This window comes from Rattus rattus, chromosome 4 (genome assembly GCF_011064425.1).
Source record: "Rattus rattus isolate New Zealand chromosome 4, Rrattus_CSIRO_v1, whole genome shotgun sequence".
Taxonomy (NCBI): domain Eukaryota; kingdom Metazoa; phylum Chordata; class Mammalia; order Rodentia; family Muridae; genus Rattus; species Rattus rattus.
Window position 1 is genome coordinate 50,170,792 of NC_046157.1, and position 20,799 is coordinate 50,191,590.

The window sequence follows — 20,799 nt, forward strand, 5'->3', positions numbered from 1 at the left end:
ATGGCCACTGCTTCAAGTTATATATTATCTGAATTGAATGCTACTCTCTGAATACAACTGTATGAGTAACAGTTTAAAATCGTGCTCGCTTCTTACTATGGCCATCATGGAGCTGGGGATTGGCCGAAGGCTGAATAGGAGTGGTGTCCCACGGTAAGGTTATAAATTAAGGGTGGAGGATTGCCGGTACCCTCAGTCGTCTGTGAGGAGCATGTGCGTCTTGTCTACTCCTCCAGGTTTTGAGAACTGGTGCTGGAATACAGTCTGAGATGGTGGCAGCTCAGGAGGAGGCCACATCCCCAGAGGGTGAATCGTCCCAAGTATCAGTACCGTGCCATCAACTCAAAATTGTGAAAGCAACCTCTATATGAAGAGACTCTAAAGAATGTGTCTGACAACGCTGCTTTAGGTAACTAACATTAGGCCGTCTATACAGACTGTACTTTCCTTACTAGTGCACAGAATACCAAGCATCTTTTAAAGGCCCCAGTGGTCAGCTTCAGCAGTCCGTGAGCAGGTTTGCATGTGCCCACATGAAAAGGTCTTCATCAAGGCAGAACAGTGACCGTCATCTCTGCATAAATGTTCTATTCACAGATTTAAACAGTTAGTCTAGGGGTTGGGATTTAGCTCAGTGGTAGAGCGCTTGCCTAGGAAGCACAAGGCCCTGGGTTCAATCCCAGCTCGAAAAAAAAAAAAAAAAAAAAAAAACAAAAAACAAAAAAAAAAAAAAAAAAAAGTTAGTCTTGTGAACTTGAGTCTGGCAAGCTGTATTTAGGCACAAAGGAATGTTTTGATCCAGGCTCTAAAGTAACCCAAGATCCTTGGTTCAGACTCATTGTCAGATGAAGCTTGCCTGTTCTTTCCAAATAAAGTCAGTTCCTCAATATTTGACAGAAAAGAACCCTAATTTCCAAGCAGGATGCAATTCTAAATTACCTTGGCAAGAACGACAGTTAACGGTTGATCTTTGAGAATGCTCTTTATTGACAGGTACTGGACAAGTGTAAGGCATGTTCACAGGCTGACGTGAAGCACAGCTCACTGTCTCAATAGCTATGCCTCTGTGCCCGACAGGTATCATAAGCTGCTGTGCGCGCACTTTAGCATGGCCTGCATTCACTGTTACAGCACGTACACCAGGGACAGTGTCTCAGAATAAAGAGTGAGCTACAGACTAGGTCACTAAGACACCACAAATCACATGGACACAGGTCGAAGGTGACAGCATCTCCAGGGCAGCAGAGAACACGTTGGGAAACATTTTTGTTTCTTTGTGTTTGAAAGAAATGTAATGTATCTTGGGTTCACGTGTCTGTATTTGCCACTGCCTACAGGTCACTAAAAAATACCTAGTTTTTGAATAGTTTCTAATACAGTTAGCTTGTTTTTCAGGCCACATTACAAGATTGCATGCATTACTTTACACAAAAGTCAAACAGAACAATGTTAACACCAACACGTCAGGACTGTAGTACATTTCTCTTCCGGAGGAAGAATAAGGAAGGAGAGTGAGAGTGACTGTCCTGTGCTCAGCACTTTGTCCTGCATTCAGCCGGGCCTTTCCAAGCACTGGCTGACTCATGAGACTTACATGGTAACCTTAGTGTAAGTGTCAAGTGTGGGACTCCTGTGAACAGACAGCATCTTCCCAGGGTAAAAAATATTCTTAGCTGATACTAATTTAAAAAGTATTTTATACTTGATTACCAAAATGTAGACCAATTGGATCACATAAGCACTTTAAAAATTTATGAAGGGGATCCTACAGTTCCACATAAGGAACTGAGGAGGCTAAGAACCTTTAAAATCTGAACACTGCTTTGAGGAGCGCAACAGTTCTTTCCAAAGAACCTGCTCATCTCAGTGTCCCTGAAGCAGCTCCAACAATGCAGGACGTGGTGACACAGCACTGCAGACACACATGGCTGTCACTTGCCTGGACTTAGGACAGACTGCATTCAAGATTTCGATTTGTTAGCTTTGTGATGCACAGTGCGAGAGTGTCCATGTTTGCTGTCTTTACACTGGCAACAGGACATTGTTGTTCTTTAACTCATGAAGTGCATGGTGCATTAGTGAGGAGTGACTACCTACAGCAACAGGAAGGAGGGTCCCATCTTCTTCTGGGCTGGGACTGTGATGATGGCGCAACAGGTTACTCTTCTGACAGCAGGTCACTGCTGCCACAGGTGGGGCACGTGCTCTGCCCTTTCAGCCATTGCTTAAAGCACTGAAAGTGAGAAAGTAAAGTCAGCTGGAGCCCTTGGGAACACATGGGCCTTGGCTCCTTCAAATCACTGGACTCTGGCAGGGATACAGCTCATATTACCTCTAAGTCTGGTGTTGCCAACACTTAAGACATCAATGGCTGCTCAGGGCAGTGCTCCAGAACTGGATTCATCATCTCACTAAGGGCCTTGTCCTCCCTTAAACCCTGGCCTCAGTCTAAGCTTTTGTAGCTTCCTGCACTGATTTGTACAAGGAGTTTTGTGGCCACAGAATCACTCAGTACTGTTCCTCACCAGCTTGTGTGCTACATTCCAGGCTGCTGCTCCTGGCTGGGGGACTGCTGTCACATGGCTGGGCAGTCATAGGAAGCCAGAAGGCCCAAGCAAGTGGTGTCACATCTGAAGGAGGCTCTGCAAGCTTTTCCACTCCTTCTAGTTAGTACTTTATGTTTAACCTGATCTGTCCTAACCCAGCAGTGCCATGATATGGAGACGATTAGTCCTGGAAGGACATGGACCAAACGTCTAGGCAGAAGCAGCTGTTAGCATGTAAACTGAGCTTCATATACTACACCTAGCAGACACAGGGTACAATTTACTCATTTAGTCACACAAGAAACCACCCTTCAGGGAATTAATTCTTCGAGTCTCAGAGCCAATATAGCTAGGCAGTCATATAATTCTCTGCCCATGGCATGACTGGCAGAAAGAGTCATCTACAGAACTACAGACACCCCTGGCCCGAGAACCCTACCCACTTCCCCAACAAGACACCTATTTTTACAGTCATATGCACACTTCATGTGGAGATTTACAAACTAAAAATGTTTTTGCAAACACAATATAGACTCCTAGAAAAAAAGTCCACTTTTATTTTCAAAATGTTTGCTATAAAGGCAAAGATAATTCTTACCCCTTTGTGAAACTTGTGCCCACATTTTAGCACACGCATGTTTTTTGACTTGAATATTTCATGGCATATTTGACAGGAATTTCCATCTGGTGCCTGTGGAAACAAATATGTTTAAATAATAAACTAACTTTTTATGATATGTGCTCTCATGACTTAGTACGTGGCCAAAAGTGGCCTAAAAGTGTTTTTGCGACAAAGGGTGTCAGATTGTTTTTCAGTTGAGCTTGAACAGAGTGAAGAACAGGTTGTTTTAAAATAGTTTCTAAGGGGAAAAAAAAAAATCAATACACCATTACTCCCAGCACTCAGGAGGCAGAGGCAAGAGGATCTCTGAGAGTTTGAGGCCAGCCTGGTCTAACAGAGCAAGCTCCAGGACCACACAGAGACACTGTGTTCTAAAACAGGACTCTTCCCAGAACACAACCTAAAATTCTAGTTCTCTCAGAGGAAATTGTTTCAACAGTTAACAGTGCCTGAACAATACTGTAATGACCATCTCCCATCCTATACCTAAAATGTGGCAGTAAAAATAGGTTAGTGCTACAAATCAGTCAGGGACTTGAAATGTAACGTAACCATATACAACATACTATCTGTGGTGGTTTGAATACAGTTGGTCTGGGGAGTGGCACTATTAGGAAGTATTGCCTTGTTAAAGAAAGTGTGTCATTGTGGGGTACACTTTGGGCCTCTATGATCAGGCTCCGCCCAATGTGGAAGGTGAGTCGTCTCCTGAATGTCTTCAGATCAGGATGAGGAACTCTAGTTCCTCTAACACCAGGCCTGCCTGAATGCTGCCATGCCTCCCGCCATGATGATAATGGACTAAACCTCTGAAGGGGTAAGCCAGCCCCAGTTAAATATTGTCTTTATAAGAGCTACCTTGACCATGCTGTCTCTTCACAGCATTGAAATCCTAAACACTATCTTATGGCCAATTATAGTATTTGAAGTTGGTATACGGTGACACAGAAAGTAGGTCTTAACAGACCACTGGATAAATACAGATGTGGCATTATATTTATGTAATTAATTTTTAAATTAATAAGCAAAGAGACTTTACATCTATAGAAGTACCTAGAAACAATTCTGATATATAAAATGTTAACAGGGTTACCCCTGGCTAAGACAGGTTTAGTTTTTTCCTGAGGTTTCTCTAAGCATGGATTACTAGTACAAATCAAAACAGAACATTCTGGTGGATTGCCTAGGAAACGCAATAAAGAGATTGTGCAGCACTGCACATGGAGACAAACAGGTCTCTGGCCTCCTGTGCCTCACAGCACTTGCCCTAGTGGACACCAAGTTCTACTTTTCATCATAATTTTGAGCATCTAAGAAGCAAGAATCTTGTTTATATAAGGCTTCAACAACAAATAAGAACTGGGGCCCCAAACTGACCCAGAAACATCTGCAAGTGACTGACCAGGGTCAAGCTGCAGCTTTGTGGAGTTCTGCTCTTTCCTGAGGTGCTAACAGAGCCCAGGCCGATATGGGGCAGGAGCTATAGTGAGGGATCTCTGTTTGGCTGCTGTGCAGGACTCAGTGTCAGGGAAGACAGGGAGGAATGAGGCCTAAGATGTGGAATAAAGCCTGAAGAGCTCAGAGCAGTCGACCTGGAAAACCTTACAGTTAAGTTGACTCCCAGTGTAGCAAGATACATAGTTCTAAGTATAAACAAATCTGGAATTCTTCCCACCCACCCATGCCAAGGACATAAAGATTAAGACCAAAGTGATCATCTTGTTCATACCAATGGTGTGTGTTAGATCCCCTGGAACTGGAGTTACAGGTACCCAGTAGTTACCTGATGTGGGTGCTAGGAACAAAGTAGGCCTTCTGCAACACCAGTATGTGCTGCTTCTAATCACTGAGCCACCCTCAAGCCACCCTGAAATAATCAGTTTTGCCAAGAGTAACCCAAACATTTGATCATGTTTAGTAAAGTAAATAACACTGTGGTAATTCTGGGTAAGGGTAGCTCTTTGAGTTTATTTGTGAGACAGGAGCCCAGGCTCCTGCGTCAGCCTCCTGAGTAGGATTACATGTATATACTACCATACCCAGCTTTAGTCTATACAATTCCCTTACAGTTCGCATCTTCTACTGTAGCCTGCTTCAGCAGGTAGGAGTGTTTGTGCATGGGCATGAGGACCTGAGTTTGGATCCCCAGGACTCGCATTAAAAGGTGAGCACAGCTGCACATGTCTATAATCACAGAGGTTCAGTGATGCTGTTCTGAAGAGAATACAGTGAGAATGATAGAGCAGGACCTTGGGCTCTGCATAGGTACATGAGTGTGCACTTGTTCCTGCATGTGCACACATGCACTTTTTTCCCACAGTCTAGGACTCCACATTAGGAAATAATACGTGCACACTTGGTGGGTCTTTTACCTCAGGTAAACCTCATCCAGATTATCCCCTTAGGCACGCCTCAGGCCTGTCTCCCAGGTTAGAGAGGCCTGTCACCAGCTCATCAAGCAGACACTTGAGATGAAATCATCACAGAAACAGCTCTCTCCTTCAAATGTTGCCTGCTCTACTTCTTAGGGAAGGGGAAGGGAGTGAAATATCCTCCTTTAAAAATATAAATGCTGGGCTGGAGAGATGGCTCAGAGGTTAAGAGCACTGACTGCTCTTCCAGAAGTCCTGAGTTCAATTCCCAACAACCACATGGTGGCTCACAACCATCTGTAGTGGGATCCGATGCACTAAGTGTGTGTCTGAAGACAGCTGCAGTGTATTCACATAAAATAAATCTTAAAAAAAAAAAAAATATATATATATATATAATATATAATATATATATAAATAAATGCTGGAAAATCCCATTTGGGAGGAGGGTCACTGAAGACACAACTCACTTAAGCTCCAGGGAAGTCAGGCTTTGACCTAGTTTTGCAATCCCTCTTCCCCTTTTCTCACTGGGTAAATAGAGATGTGACCCTTGGAAACCTCAATGGGGGAGAAATGGAAAAGCTCCACAAGGCAGTAGAAAACAAACAAACAAACAAACAAACCCCCAAAACCCTAAAAGCACAAGAGGAATAAGGACGAGTTCCCAAAGACTCACTAGCTAACTCTAGGCAACACCCCTGTACTCTGTACCATCTTGTGCTGCGGGCCTGAGAGACTGCTGTAGCCAGCAACTTTAACCCGACTCTCACTTCTGCATTATAGCAGGAGAAGCAGGGCAAAGTATATTCTACACCAAATGCAACTTAAAGTGGAAGGTGCCCCTCGAGCCACCCGTGTGTCCTTAGTAGGTCTCTGGCATTAGCACTCAGTGTGGTAAGGCCTAGGGAGTCCTTGCTGTCTGCTAGGCATGACGTCCACAGCTTCACACAGGTAAAGCTAACAGGCTCACACACATTCATTCACGCCTGTAAGATATGAACAATTATAGAGCTGTGCGATAATAAAGGAGGCTAGAGAAATAGCACAGGGGTTAAAAGCACTGACTGCTCTTCCAGAGATCCTGAGTTCAATTCCCAGGAACCACATGGTGGCTCACAACCATTTGTAATGGGATCTGATGCCCTCTTCTGGTGTCTGAAGACAGTTACTGTGTATTTATATAAATAAAACAAATAAATCTTTAAAAAAAAAAAACTGTGCCAATTTATATATATAGTTACAATAACAATTTAACACATGTGCCATATAAATAAAACACTTATTTTCTTTAAGGAAAACAAGATTTACACAGCAACGTCAACTCTTGGGTACATCTAGGCGATGTCATTATCTCCTTCCAGGCAGTCAAGAAAGAGTAGAAGTAGCATGAGCATGGCTACTCCACTGCTGCCCAGGCTCAAGTACAAAGGCCTTGCTTACACAGAATAAAATTATCCAGAAACAGTTTTCCCATGTGATTTACAAAATCAACACACTTGACCATTTGCAGATATGCAGGCATAGCACAAAGCTGGGTTATGCCCAGGACAGTCAGGGCCTTTACTGTACGCAGGGTCTTTGCTCTGGGTACCAGATATGAATGCATATTCAAATAAAGCAAACTCTGGTCCCTATTTTAGTCTCAAATAAAAGAAGCTTCAGAGTGAAAAGGGCTAACTTATGGATTAAAAATTCCGTTCCCTTGCTGTCCCATAGAAGAGGAAAACAAGCCATGCACTCACACAGTTGATACTCACAGGGACATCATCTTTTTTCTGGCCTTTGGTTTTAGCTGATGGTCCAGCAGCTGCCAAGGGTGGACTCGGGGAAGACTTGGTCACAGAGGCAGTGGGATGAGCCTCAGATGTCTTCTTGTCCTTTCCTGGATTTGGCTTCCGAGGTGATGAGGAGGAAGAGAGATGAAGTGAGTTACTGAGTCTGGCCACCATCTCCAGTCAGCTGCTCTCTGTGCACTGGCGTCTGAATTAAAGCTTCCTATTCTCATATTGTACAAATAAGCACGATGATGAACATCTTACCTTCTTCTTCTTCTGTTCCTCGACAATGTGTTCTGTTACTCTCTCAACAATCTCCTCAATACTTAATCCCGAGAATGAGTTCTTGCTTTTGTTTCTAACTTTTTTAATAAAACCAGAAAGCTCGGAGCTGGAAGGGAAATGTGGATGATAAATAACAATATCAACTCAGTATCATTATCAACACACACCAGACCTAATCCTGCACACAGCTAACTGTGACCACTGCACAGAGAAGGGTTTGATTAAAGAAGTGGTTGAGCAGTTAAAGTGCATGTTGCACTTGTAGAGGGCCCACATTCAGTTCCTAGCAATCATCAGAGGCCCCCACACACTGGCAACTCTAGCTTTAGGTATCCAGGAACCTCCTTTGGCATCCATGGGCACCTACACTCATATGTACACCATACCAGACACATGTGACTAAAAAAATTAAACAGGGGCTGGAGAGATGACTCAGTGGTTAAGTATACTGACTGCTCTTCCAGAGGTCCTGAGTTTAATTCCCAGCAACCACATGGTGGCTCACAACCATCAGTAATGAGATCTGATGCCCTCTGCTGGTGTGTCTGAAGAGGGAAACAGTGCACTCACACACATAAAATAAATAATTTAAAAAAATTCAACAAACAAATCTTTAAAGTATTTTAACATTACATTTTCTGTTTTTGCAACAGGGCCTCATTGTGTAGTGCTGGCTGGTCTGGAAGTCACTATGTAAACCAGGACCAACTTGACCTCATAGAAATCTGCCCTGCCTCCCAAGTGCTATGATAAAGGGATGGACAACAACACCTGGCCTTCAGTAATAACGACCCAGCTACAGCTGCTGCTGAATGTCAGGTCGGCCAACAGCAGAGATCAACAGTGAGTCTGTGTGTGCACACACACAGGGCCAGAGGTCAACACTGGGTGTCGTTCTCTGTCATTCTCCTGTGTATTTTTTTTTGAAAGGACAGACTTGATGTCCAGTGGGCCCAAGGAGTCTGTCTGCCTGTCTTCTTTGCTTCTGCTGTGTTGACCCCTGAAGTGAGTGCCTTTGCTGCCTTTATGAGGGTGAAGGGGATCCGAGCTTTGGTCCTGATGTTTGCCTAAGTACTTTACCAGACTGAGACATCTATCTCCCCAGCTATCTGCCCCAGACGTTTTAATGACTACTTTGTTTCTAAATTTCAATTTCATAGTCTGTCATTAATCTGAGAAAGAAAATACAATGCAGGTACAAAGGGCAGTGCTGTCTTTAGCAGTCCACAGATCTTAACTTTGGGAAGCAGAGACACAGTGAAGTGTGAGAAGCCACACTCAGCCTGATAAACAGCGCTTGTTGACTGAGGCATGAGACTCACACAGGTCCCTCTGTGATATGTGCACAAATCTCCCTTCTGAATTCAATCTAGTATTTCCACCCACACTTCTAAGAAGTCAGACTTCTTGCCTAGCGAGCGCAAGGCCCTAGGTTCAGTCCCCAGCTCCAAAAAAAAAAAAAAAAAAAAAAAAAAGTTAGACTTCATGTTTGCAAAATGTAAGTTGCCTGTGTTCTTTGCTATGTCTTTCCCACTATGATACAGAGCTACTATTTTACACCTCATTTACTGACTCCACAACAAATAATGTTGGTGTATTACAAATCTCATTAAATCTTATATGGGCTCTGCTGCTGCTGGGTTACTCAGTGGTCAATGCTTCCAATCCTGATACAAACAAAATAGCAGTTACATGTGGCCTGGATGTATACCTAAGTGTTAGAGATTTTGTCTAACAAGGAGAGCGCCCTGGGTTAGTGTCTATCACTACACACTACTATAGGCTCAAGAGGCAAGAAATGAAGTGCTTGTTTTTCTCAGCAAAATGTGTTCTTTTCACAGCAGTCTGTAACTGGCCATAGTTTTATCTGACCAGGAAACAATTCAATGGCCAGGCACGGTAGCATATACCTTTCATCAAAGCAGTCAGGAGGAGAGGCAGGTGGAACTCTTTTAAGTCCAAGATCAGACTGGACTACATAGTGAATTCCAGTCATCGGAGATACACAGTGATGAAACCCTGTCTCCACAGGACAGTAGCAACAAACACCAAAGAAACAGTTAATGCAATATTTAAGAGTCACAACTATACCTGGCATAACATGGGAATATCACTGACAGGTGTTCAATAATACTGTTGAAAGGCTTTTTTGGAGACTGGCTTGACCTCGTGGCCTGCCCAGATGGTTTTTCATCAGCCTCAGGGTTCTGTTCTGATGGAGACACCTGGCTAGCCTTCTTAAGCTCTAACTGTTGAGCACCTTCTGGATGATGGGTAGGCGATCCCAGTGACAGTTCTGGAACTTCCTCTGAGCAGCCACTATCAGGCCCCACATACGGATCGTTGAGGACTGCTCCGGTCATGCTGTCTACACAAGCCACTAGCCCGTGATCCTCATATCCTGAAGACTCAGAGAGTAACTGAGGATGGATCTGTGGAATAAAGACCACAACAGCTAGGTCGCTTAGGGCTTGAGTGACAGGGAGGAAACCAATCGATCTCAGAGTATGCACGCTCACAACGCAGTGCTCCCTCAACAAGCTTGAATACACTGAGTAAACTTTTAAAATATCAGCAATCATAAATTCTCATTAGAACACATACAGATGTGTGACTTTTAAAACAACTGTTATTTTTATTAGTAAAATTAGAGAAGTGCCTACTTGACAGCTCTCCCTCCACTCTACCTAACCACACCTCTGTCCTGGCAGCTGAGCTCCTGCTAATTTATCAGAATGACCTGCCCTAGAACTCCTCAAAGCTGTCTCCACTCATCTAGGACAGAGAGACACAGCATTGTGGTCTCTCCAGGCTCATCCTGCAGCTCTCTGTAGTGCTTACCTTTTATTTTCTGCTAGAGGCCTAGATCTGAACTCTAGACTCCTCTCTCTCCTTACTTCCTAGTCTAGACTTCTCATCTGCACATCCATTTGGGTGATCTGGAGAAACCAAACTCAATGTGCTCAAATCCAGGTTCAGTAGCAGTCTCTCATCCCACCCTGACCCAGCGTTCTCATACAGCCACACTGCTCCAGTCTCCTCAGCAGCACAGGTCTTCCTCTGTACTGCTCCCAGCTTGTCTCCCCTCCTCCACGCACTGCAGAGGGTCATGGGCCAAGCACAAGTCCTCCAGCCTGGTCTTCTTTTTTTTTTTTTTTTTTTTTTTGGGAGCTGGGGCGGAACCCAGGGCCTTGCGCTTCCCTAGGCAAGTGCTCTACCACTGAGCTAAATCCCCCAACCCCAGCCTGGTCCTCTTATCTACTCCTCCCTCCAGTTCATCTTTGTTAAGCATTGATCGCATCACAACCTCTGACTAGAAGCCTAAACCACAGCCTTCCTAATGACCTAAAGAACAGCTCACACTTGGGTCTTTGGCCCTTACGTGTTCAAGTCCCTTCCCCCAAAGAACAGACTGCGTGTACCTTTTATTTCTAGCTCCCAGCATGTGCTTTGTTCACTGCAACTTCAGACCCCTCTCCTAAACACTACCCTCTCAACCCCTTCCTACCCTAGGGAGGATTTATGTCACTAGGGCATCCACACTAGTGGCTGGAAAAAATATCAGCATGCTTTCTTTGTGACTGTGGTCTAGAGGTCTGTCTTCTCATAAGCCTGTAGCACTGAGAGCCTAGCATACATTTAACCTTGATCACTATCAAATACCCAGTGAACAAATGAGGGAGATATGAGGCACAAAATAGTTTCCAAGGATACTTTTTACATAAGTTCCTGTTACACTGAGAGGTCTCTGAACTTTGAACATGAACATTTTTTGAATATTTACTAAATTGTAAAGAGTCCAATTAAGTCCTGCATGTCTTACACAAAGCATTACTTGCTTTGTACCTGATTTGGAAACAGACTTAAGACTTTGATGCCACCAAGTATCTAGAAGTTTAATTTACACATGTATTTCTTTACATATAAATTTAGTGATAGGTTGTCCTTTGACTTGTCACTTCCCCATCTCTGCTTCTTGGTGTATCTGAAATTTAATTTCAGATGGTGATAAATACTGTGGCTTCAACCACACACATCTGTTACTCAGACTACTTTCGTACATCCTAGATTACATGTAGTTTATTGTCACACACACACACACACACACACACACACACACACACACACCCACACACACACCTACCTTGCAGCAAGAAAGCAGACAGACACTATGGCACACGAAAGTGACAGAAATGCATCACAGCACATCTTCTCCTGTTCTCATGCCTGATTGTAGAAACACTGATCCATTTACATTAGAATGTTTAAAGCTTGAAAGCTACCCACAACAACAAGGAAACATTAAGACTAACGCATTCCCGTTTTCAGAGAACAATCAATCACACTTCTTTGGAGAGTTTAGGAGGACAGTGTGGTTATGCACTTCTTCACACTGATCAACTCACCATTGAACAAGCAGGAAATAAAAGCTCAGAAACCTGTATACTGGAAAGGTCACTGAGTCGAGAGCCACTCTTAATAGCCTTAATTTGCTCTTCAAACTGACACTGTGGGTAGAAGGAAAAATGTGAAGTTTCTAAAATATTCCAAAAGAAAACCACTATTTGCAGTTAACATTTTTTCTTATCAGATAATTTACATGACAAAGAGTTTGATGAAACTTTAAGATAATCATTCTAAAAACAAACAAACAAACAAACAAACAAACAAACAAACAAACAAACCCATGCACCCAAACCTTTTAGCCCACAGGCTTCTAGTGGGGAGAGGCTGCAAAGGAAAGCAGAGTGGCCCTCCCAGGCCCCATGATCACTACAGCAAGAAAACTGTTTCTCACAAGAGTGAGCTCCGGGGAAGACCTCATCCTCTGAATGCTGGAAGCCTCTGAGAGCCAATCCTCTAAGATAATTTCATGAAAAGTTCACAGTAATTCAACAAAAACAACTGATAACATTAAAAAAAGGGAATGTTTGGGTTGGGGATTTAGCTCAGTGGTAGAGTGCTTGCCTAGCAACCGCAAGGCCCTGGGTTCAGTCCCCAGCTCCGAAAAAAAGAAAGAAAAAAAAAAAAAATCAACGAAAAAAAGGGAATGTTTTAAATATGACAGTAGCCTCCTGAGAATTAAAACCATCATAATGATTTCAGTATAATTATGACGTTTTCTAACTTACCTTTGTGTTCTCAATTTCTTCTGTTACAGTAGAAAGGAATGTTTCCCACGAAAGTATATCACACTCCACATCCGGATATGTTGCAGAGTCACTGGAAAATTTTAAAATAGGAAACTGCTTAGTATCCACTTTACAGAGGGGAAACATTAAAAAGCATGTAAAGGTAAACAGAAACAAACTCAAAATAAAAAGTATTTTTTGAAACTATAAATTTTGGACCAGGTATGGTGGTGTAAACTTTAGCCTCAGAACTAGGGAAACACAGACCCTAAGAAAAAAGCTGTGTGCAATCGACACCCAGTGACAAAGAGAGAGCCAATCTCCCCCAGTGGAATCTTACTGGGGATTGCCAACACAAAATGAATTCTATGGTTTTACTTTGGGCGTTTTGGCTTTGTTTTGTTTTGTTTTTTGTTGTTGTTTGTTTTTTTTTTTGGGCATACTGGTCCCTTACCTATTTATTTTCATTTGTGTGTGTGTGTTGGGGGAGGGTAAATATAAGATTGTGTGGGTAGGGATGGGGCACCACTCTGGGCAGACCTGGGGAGGAACATTTTAAATTAGTTTTTGCTTTAAGTGTTTCTAGCATTACTGGAAGAAGAGTGAGGGGCCCTGTACCTGTTCATCAGCTTCAGGCTTTTAAGACAGGCTTCTGCTTGTGTTGCCACGCCCTGCAGTCTACAGACTTCTCGCTCCTTCCAGTTCTCAAGCACAGACACCTGTCCACATGTTAGAGGATAAATGTTTTACAAATGAAGATGTGCAGCTACTTAAAACACTGACATGTAAACCTTGTAAAGTACTTTCCAGTTTCTCTTTAAATAAAGTGTGATGGCAGCTCGTTAGAACATGAGCATGCGGTCATTGTACCAGGTAAACGGGAATGAGAACTTAAGAATTTGAAAATGGCACCCAAAGCATATACATCAATGACACCACACAACGTTCTGCTTAGCTGCACACAAGCACAGGCCAGCTTATAGCTACGCTGGAAGACTCCATGACCCTTCCTGCCACAGTCAGTACCCAGAGGCCAAAGCCTCCCAAGAGGGAGGGATCTGCAGCACTGACATCTGGGGCACACTTGCAGCTTTCCTTACAAGGTAACTAGCTATTGTATAATACTGTGGGCGACACAGAACACCTTGTTTTAATTCAGGTCAATAACCTGGACAGGGCCCTCCAGCCAAACCAGCTGCTGAGTAGCATAAAATGTGAGCTGAACAGGCTGAGAAAATTGGAGGCTGGCATGCCCTTGGGCACGGAGTACAGCGTTGTACACTGGCTCTTTACCCAGCTCCTCTTAGAAGCACTGCACAGTTAACAGGTAACTGGGAAGTCTGCTATTTCCAGACTGTCGTCAGTTTCCCAGAAAAATCATAGATGCTTTTAATAACAAGCAGAACTTGGTTTTAAAGTAAGTGTCAGAAATTACATTTTAGAAAATAAAGAGGGGTTGGGGATTTAGCTCAGTGGTAGAGCGGTTGCCTAGCACGCGCAAGGTCCTGGGTTCGGTCCCCAGCTCCGGAAAAAAAAAAAAAAGAAAATAAAAGCCAGGAGTCAAGCATAACCACTTCCTTTGCTTCAGTATACCAATATTAATAGTATACCATTATTAATAGTATACCAATATTAATGTGTATTTCTCTAGGGGATGGAGGAGTACTCAAGCAGACACCTAAATTTACACACACACACACACACACACACACACACACACACACACACACACACACGTGTATATATTTAGTGATAGGTTGTCCTTTGACTTGTCGCTTCCCCATCTCTGCTTCTTGGTGTATCTGAGATTAGAATTACAAGTCACTGCCCCAGTCAGAAATATATTTTATTAAGTAGGTTCTGGGGTATACATGTGTATACACATGTGCACACATATAGAGGTCAGAGGTCAATCCCTGGTGTCATTTCTCAGGTGATATCCACCTCTTTTGTTTGTTTAAGACAAGGTCTCTCACTAGCCTGCAACTTGCTAAGTAGGAGAAGCTAGCCTGCAGGTGAACCTCAGGGATCTTTCTGTCTTTGCTACCCCGATGCCAGCTTATTACAAAATACAAATTCTAGGCATGATCTCTGGTCCTCATTGTTGTTCTGCAAGCACTTTGGTAACAGAGAGGCATCTCTCAGCCCAGGGGCTTCTTTTCATTTGCTCTTGAAAGATTAGTAAATATTGGTATATCTAATGGTATGTCACTTGATTAAATTTAATATATATTTATGGGCACAACTCTGAAACAAGTAAAAAATTTTGGGATTAGGGATATAACCCAGTGGTATGTTTGCCTGGCAAGCATGGAGTCCTAGAACTGAAAAGAAGGAATAAAAACTAAAATTCCATGGGCAAAGAGAAATAAGGATTATTTTATTAAGAAATGAGATTCTAGGACAGCCTACTTCTGTCCGCCCTAGTTCTGTGAACAGCATTATTCTAACACAAAGAAAAACGAAGCAAAGCCCCTGCCTCTGCTGCTTGCCAAGCGTCCTGGACTCACCTCTGCAGCCACAGCTCTCTGCTGACTCTCTTCATAGAGCTCCTTCCCTTTCCTGACAGACTCCTCTACTTTTGCCTTCTCATCTGTGAGTGCACTGCTGTGAAGAATAAAGAAAAAACCTTGAAAACACATCCAGCCACCGAGATCACAAGGATGTCATGTGCCAGGTCAGCTTTGAAATCACATCAGGCTTCCTAGACTAACTTCCTGCCTCACTTCCCACTCACTGAGCTCTCTGCACTCTCGAGTGATCAAAGCGAGATAAGGAATCAAAGGCCGTCTCTGGAGTAAGTGCACGTGAGGGCACAACACCAGTTTGTGTGACTGAGTGTCTATGCGTGTGAACGTGTGTGTCGATGGAGACCAGCAGTTAACGTTGAGTGCGATTCTTTTGGAGTGCAACTGTTCTCAAACGCTGAAATTCCATTATAAGACACAAGAAAAGGAAATGGTGACCTATCTAACGATGTTCATGGCCACATGTCTAAAACCAGCGTACAGAAGCCTGAGTTACACTACAGCAATGAGAACACGGTGTTCTGTCTTACTCCTGTGTTCCTCCCTGGCTTCTGACCTTTTCCAGGTGGCCCACCCTTCCCATTATCTCTCTGCTTTTGTTTTCATTTTAAATACATTTTCCTCTGGAACCTGTAAGCTCTCCCACAGTCCCTCTCTGGTGTCATGACCTCTGTGCATAAAAGCTAAAGTCTACGACCTGCACAAAAGAAAACACTGCAGAGGTGTCTGTAAGTCTGGAATGTCTGCTTACTGTGTCTGCCAGCTCCATCATGGACACACACTATGAAAGGCACAGAGATGAGGGGAACGGAACAGAGTTTTCAGATGGCATTAAAGGAGCAAAGCAAAATATTAAGTGCTGATCTCTGAGACCTAGCTCTGCACAGAGCAACACAGTATCCATTAGTAAGGATTACAAGGAAACCCTACAAGTTCACAATGAAACCTATTCAACAAACAACAGAGCAACACACTATGACTCCATGCTTGAGACTAGAGTCTCAAGTGGCAGTAAAGTAATTTTCTACTGATGGGGATGGAACCAAGCCAAGCTCCTCATGCCAGAAAAGCACTGTTGCACGCCCAGCTCAGAAGAGTGCTTCAAGCACATTTTTAGTTTCAAGTTAGTTGGGGAGGGGGAGGGGGGAAAGAACCAGGCATGATGGTATATGCTAATAATCCCAGAACTTGAAAGGCAGGCAGATCTATCTGTTCAAAGCCAGCCTAGTCTACAAAGTGAGTTCTAGGACAGCCAGGACTACACAGTTGAGACCCTAGTTAAACAAAACAAATAAGACAAACAACAACAAAAAAAGGAGAAATGATAGTGATAAGTCTAGGCATTTTTATACTGACAATGGGAAATAAAAGTAGAAACCTGAAATATATACATATTCAAGCCTTAAGAAGTAATTAGGAGAAGCAGATAAAGAACAATGTACTTAAAAGTCTAGTGAGACCAGACTAATTAAGAATAATTAAAGCTGGGCTGGAGAGATGGCTCAGTGGTTAAGAGCACTGACTGCTCTTCCAGAGATCCTGAGTTCAAATCCCAGCAACCACATGGTGGCTCACAACCATCTGTAATGAGATCTGTTGCCACCTTCTGGTTTCAGCTACAGTGTACTTATATATAATAAATAAATCTCTTTAAAAAAAAAAAAAAGAATAATTAAAGCTTGGTTGCCTGATTCCAAGGGACTGGTCCGGCTGTGATTCACATTCCTTATCTAATCCATCATTTTTCTGTGCAGACCTGTAAAAGCAGTCACAAATACTCATTACCTCTCAGGTTTTTTCAGTACAACCTCACACAGTAAACTGCACCCATGTCAACAAAAGAACCCTGTGAACTCAAGCTACCCCCTTAGTGCCAGTTTTACTTATTGTCTCCATGAGCATGATGTACCAATGGAATAACTCTGTAAGTAATCAAATGACACCATTGTGGTGCTGCTGTCACACACAGTCAATCTTCAGTTGACAGTTATAGATAGGGCTACTGGCAAGAACAGAAGCATGGTTCAGCCAGGTTCACGGTCCAGATTGCTAGACCTTGAGCAAACACAGCAGTTGTTAAGTCCCTGAGCTTGGTGCAAGGCTCAGCAGTGGAAACTAACCTAAGGGATTGTATGGAACTATGTTGAACATCAGGAGTTTAAGAATGAATGGGTCACAGAATCTTGGCCTTGTTCTAGTTTGGTTTCTATTGCTGTGTATGGAGGTTTGAGTAAGAATGGTCCCCATAGACTCATATATTTGATTATATGGTCACCAGATAGTGGAACTATTTGAAAGAATCACAAGGGTTAGGAGGCGTGGCCTTGTTTGAGTAGGTGTGGCAATGTTGAAGGAACCACTGGGGGTGGGTGGGCTTTGAGGTTTTGAAGCTCATGCCAGGCCCAGATGTCTCTTTTTCCACCCACGGGTCAGGATGCAGCTCTCAGCTATTGCTCTAAGCACCCACCTCCCCATGCTCCCCTCCATGCTAATAATGGACTAAGCCTCTGAAACAGAATGCATGGACCAGTTAAATGCTTTCTTTCATAAGAGTTGCTGTGGTCATGGTCTGTTCACAGCAATACAATGGTGACTAAGACATTGAGATATACGTCATTACCAAGTCAAACTTAGGTATGTCAGCTCTCACTTCTAGGTAGGAGTCTATGACAGAGGGAATTCAAGGCAGGGCCTCAAGCATGAGCAGAGAGATACCACGTAAAACTGTTTGTTGCCTAACTCTCCAGCTTACCACATGTCTGGTTCGCACTGAGCTATACTCCTTACCCCGTCCTGGTCTGTGCACTTAGGGATGGTGCGACTCAGAGTAGAGTGGGAAGGCAGTCACCAACCAAGACAATTTCTCATAGACATGGACACAGGTCACTCTGATATGGGCAATGGGCAATCCTCTAACTGAGACTGCCTCAGATATAGCCTCTGTGACAATTACGCCCAAGACCTGCAGTTATTAACAAACCCTGCATATCATACGACCAAATGCTAATAATCTGAAGATTTAGGATTAAAAAGAAAGGATAAAATCATTCCCCTGAACCTTCCTGCTGGATAGAGCTTTGCACGCACTTACCCTTCAGTGTAAGAAGGAACAAGTTCAAGTTCACACTGATGCTCATCTGAACAGCAGCTGGTTCTTTCTTGCCTTTGTTTTGGGCTGCACTCACTTTTATGTAATTTATCTGAAAACATGCCAGCTCAGACAAAGTTCTAGGCAAGAGAACTTTCCAATGAATGTTTTTGAAATGATATAAAACCACTGTGAAAATAGTATCTTTTTTTTTTTTTATTCTTTTTTTTTCGGAGCTGGGGACCGAACCCAGGGCCTTGCGCTTGCTAGGCAAGTGCTCTACCATTGAGCTAAATCCCCAACCCCAAATAGTATCTTTTAAAAAATGATTTATTTACTCTTATTTTACATGCATCGTAGTTTTGCCTGTGTGAAGGTGTCAAACTGCTTGAAGCTGGATTACAGACAGTTGTGAATTGCCATGTGGCTACTGGGAATTGAATTTGGGTCCTCTGGAGGAGCATCCAATGCTCTTAACCACTGAGTCATCTCTCCAGCCCCTACAAAGGTCTTTACTTATGAAATTAAATACAAAGAAGGAATGAAAAGAATCAGAAATCCCAGGGTATTAAAATAATGTCATCCATCCTTTAGCTGTTACTTACATGTCACTGGTATTGATAACCTTTTTAATTTTTTTCTTCAGGGCTTTTAACCTTTCTTGGATTTCTTTTTTCTCTTGCTGCCACTTTTTAATCTCTCTGTCCAAATCTTGGAGGAACCAGTCTAATTCCGTCTTTGAAATCTAAAAGCATTTTAGAAAATATTTGAATAACCATGGCAATACTTTCTAGGGAAAAAAAGAACAGTATCTTAGTATGTGCAGCACCTCAAGTCCAGGGAGCTGGCACCCTGGGGCAGGCACACTACCACTTCCAGCCCCAGGACAGTCAACACACTGCAGCCACACTGGACCAAAAGCACTCCCTACAGGAAGGTACTTGGAAGAAGTTTGTGTACCCATTGGACTGACACTTAGGGCTTCAGCCTACATAGATCCCCACCTACAAGTAATCTGCACACATTTTACCTAACAAGTCCAGCAGTTTTTGTTTGCTTCTAGAAATATGAATGAGGCACCTGTGGCTGGCCATTAAAGGAATCTGGACTGAGTACCTGCCTGAATCTCAGGTAGTGAGCAGAGAAACTCGGGGCAATGCTGGTTTGCTTCTCCTGCAGGGCGAGAGTCAGTGCCACTCCCAGACCTATTCCTCAGCTCCTTTTGAGCGGCTGGTTTTTGAAATATGTGAACATGGAAATGTTAAATAGTGTCCGGTCTCAAATTCCACAACTACCAACTAATGCTTAATAAAATTCTGTACTCCTATTTGCTAGAGAAAGACTAACTGCCTAATTCTTACTTGAGGTCCTGATCCTGTTCCTGCTTAGGTTCAGAACACACTGAGAACAAGGATTCAGTTACAAAAACACAGGCTTTCTCGCTTAAATGAATGGTGCACCCTACATTAAACTGCTCAAATACAACAGGAAGTAACGGCATTAAAGTAAAAAATGATACAGACCCAAGAGGCCATCTCCCTCTGTTCTTATGCCTTAGACACCCAGGGTGGGTTTCCATGCTTTTAGCCATGGCACTGCTAACTAGTCTACTTCCTGCAAGCCTGAGTCCCACCCACTTCAGAGAACAGTCTGGATGGATGTGACACATGGGCTCTCTCTTACAACGTGGCAGGAGCAGAACAGAAATTCTGTGGTGTCCCCTTAGGTTGGTCTTGTCCACATTTTCCCTTCTCATAGAATCTTGCCAATTCCAAACATGTCACATCATTTCTGTGACTTAGATGGCCCCATGCCTACCATACTTATAAGCTCCTGTGTTCTACATGGTTATTTTTATTGCCAGTATCAATGTAAATCTGCTTGCTGTGCCACTGGAAGCCAGGCCACCTCCGTTTACACTTTGGGCCAATAATCTCACCTGTGATCTGGCTTTTTGAAAGTGGGATGGTTATGTAATAGCATGAAACCTACTTGGCAAAACTGCCTATAAGAAATCAGTTAACAAAAGCATAAAGAATTATAACCATGTGTGCGTTTGCACAATGCTCACAGAGAAAATGTGACCCGAGCTCATATGCTGCTTTTAATCACCACCTGGCAGCTTCATGAAAGGAAATGATCATTCCCACCTACTCTCGTGTAGACTCAACCAAAGAAGATCAGATTCGGAATTTAGGAGGGTACAAAGTACCTGAACAAACCTGTTGTTTGAGGGATGGAATAATTGGACTCACCATGTGCTTGAGTACAATCTTAACTCCAGACCCAAACTGCACATAAAAGAAAAAGGCGCTGGAAGAACCTGGTATGGGCTGCCTGCCTATGCTCCCACCATGAATGAGGCAAAAGCACCTGGACTCAGAGTCCAACCTAGATTACACAGTAAGACCCCCCTCAAAGCCTGAAGCCTCAAGGGAATGGGAGCTA

General features: G+C 43.2%; 1 protein-coding gene across 1 annotated transcript in view; it reads right to left on the minus strand.

Annotated features, from left to right (window-relative positions):
* Positions 1-963: 963 nt before the first annotated feature.
* Positions 964-20,799, minus strand: part of Ttc3 (tetratricopeptide repeat domain 3) — a 99,392-nt gene continuing 79,556 nt past the window's right edge. Inside the window, exons 36-46 of the mRNA XM_032900389.1 lie at positions 18,957-19,096; positions 16,951-17,019; positions 15,246-15,342; positions 13,354-13,454; positions 12,736-12,826; positions 12,010-12,111; positions 9,695-10,035; positions 7,583-7,709; positions 7,301-7,435; positions 3,145-3,237; positions 964-2,233 (exon numbers count right to left, since the gene is read on the minus strand). Coding sequence (XP_032756280.1) covers positions 2,159-2,233; positions 3,145-3,237; positions 7,301-7,435; positions 7,583-7,709; positions 9,695-10,035; positions 12,010-12,111; positions 12,736-12,826; positions 13,354-13,454; positions 15,246-15,342; positions 16,951-17,019; positions 18,957-19,096 — 1,371 coding nt within the window. The 3' untranslated portion in view covers positions 964-2,158. The remainder of the gene's footprint in view (positions 2,234-3,144; positions 3,238-7,300; positions 7,436-7,582; positions 7,710-9,694; positions 10,036-12,009; positions 12,112-12,735; positions 12,827-13,353; positions 13,455-15,245; positions 15,343-16,950; positions 17,020-18,956; positions 19,097-20,799) is intronic.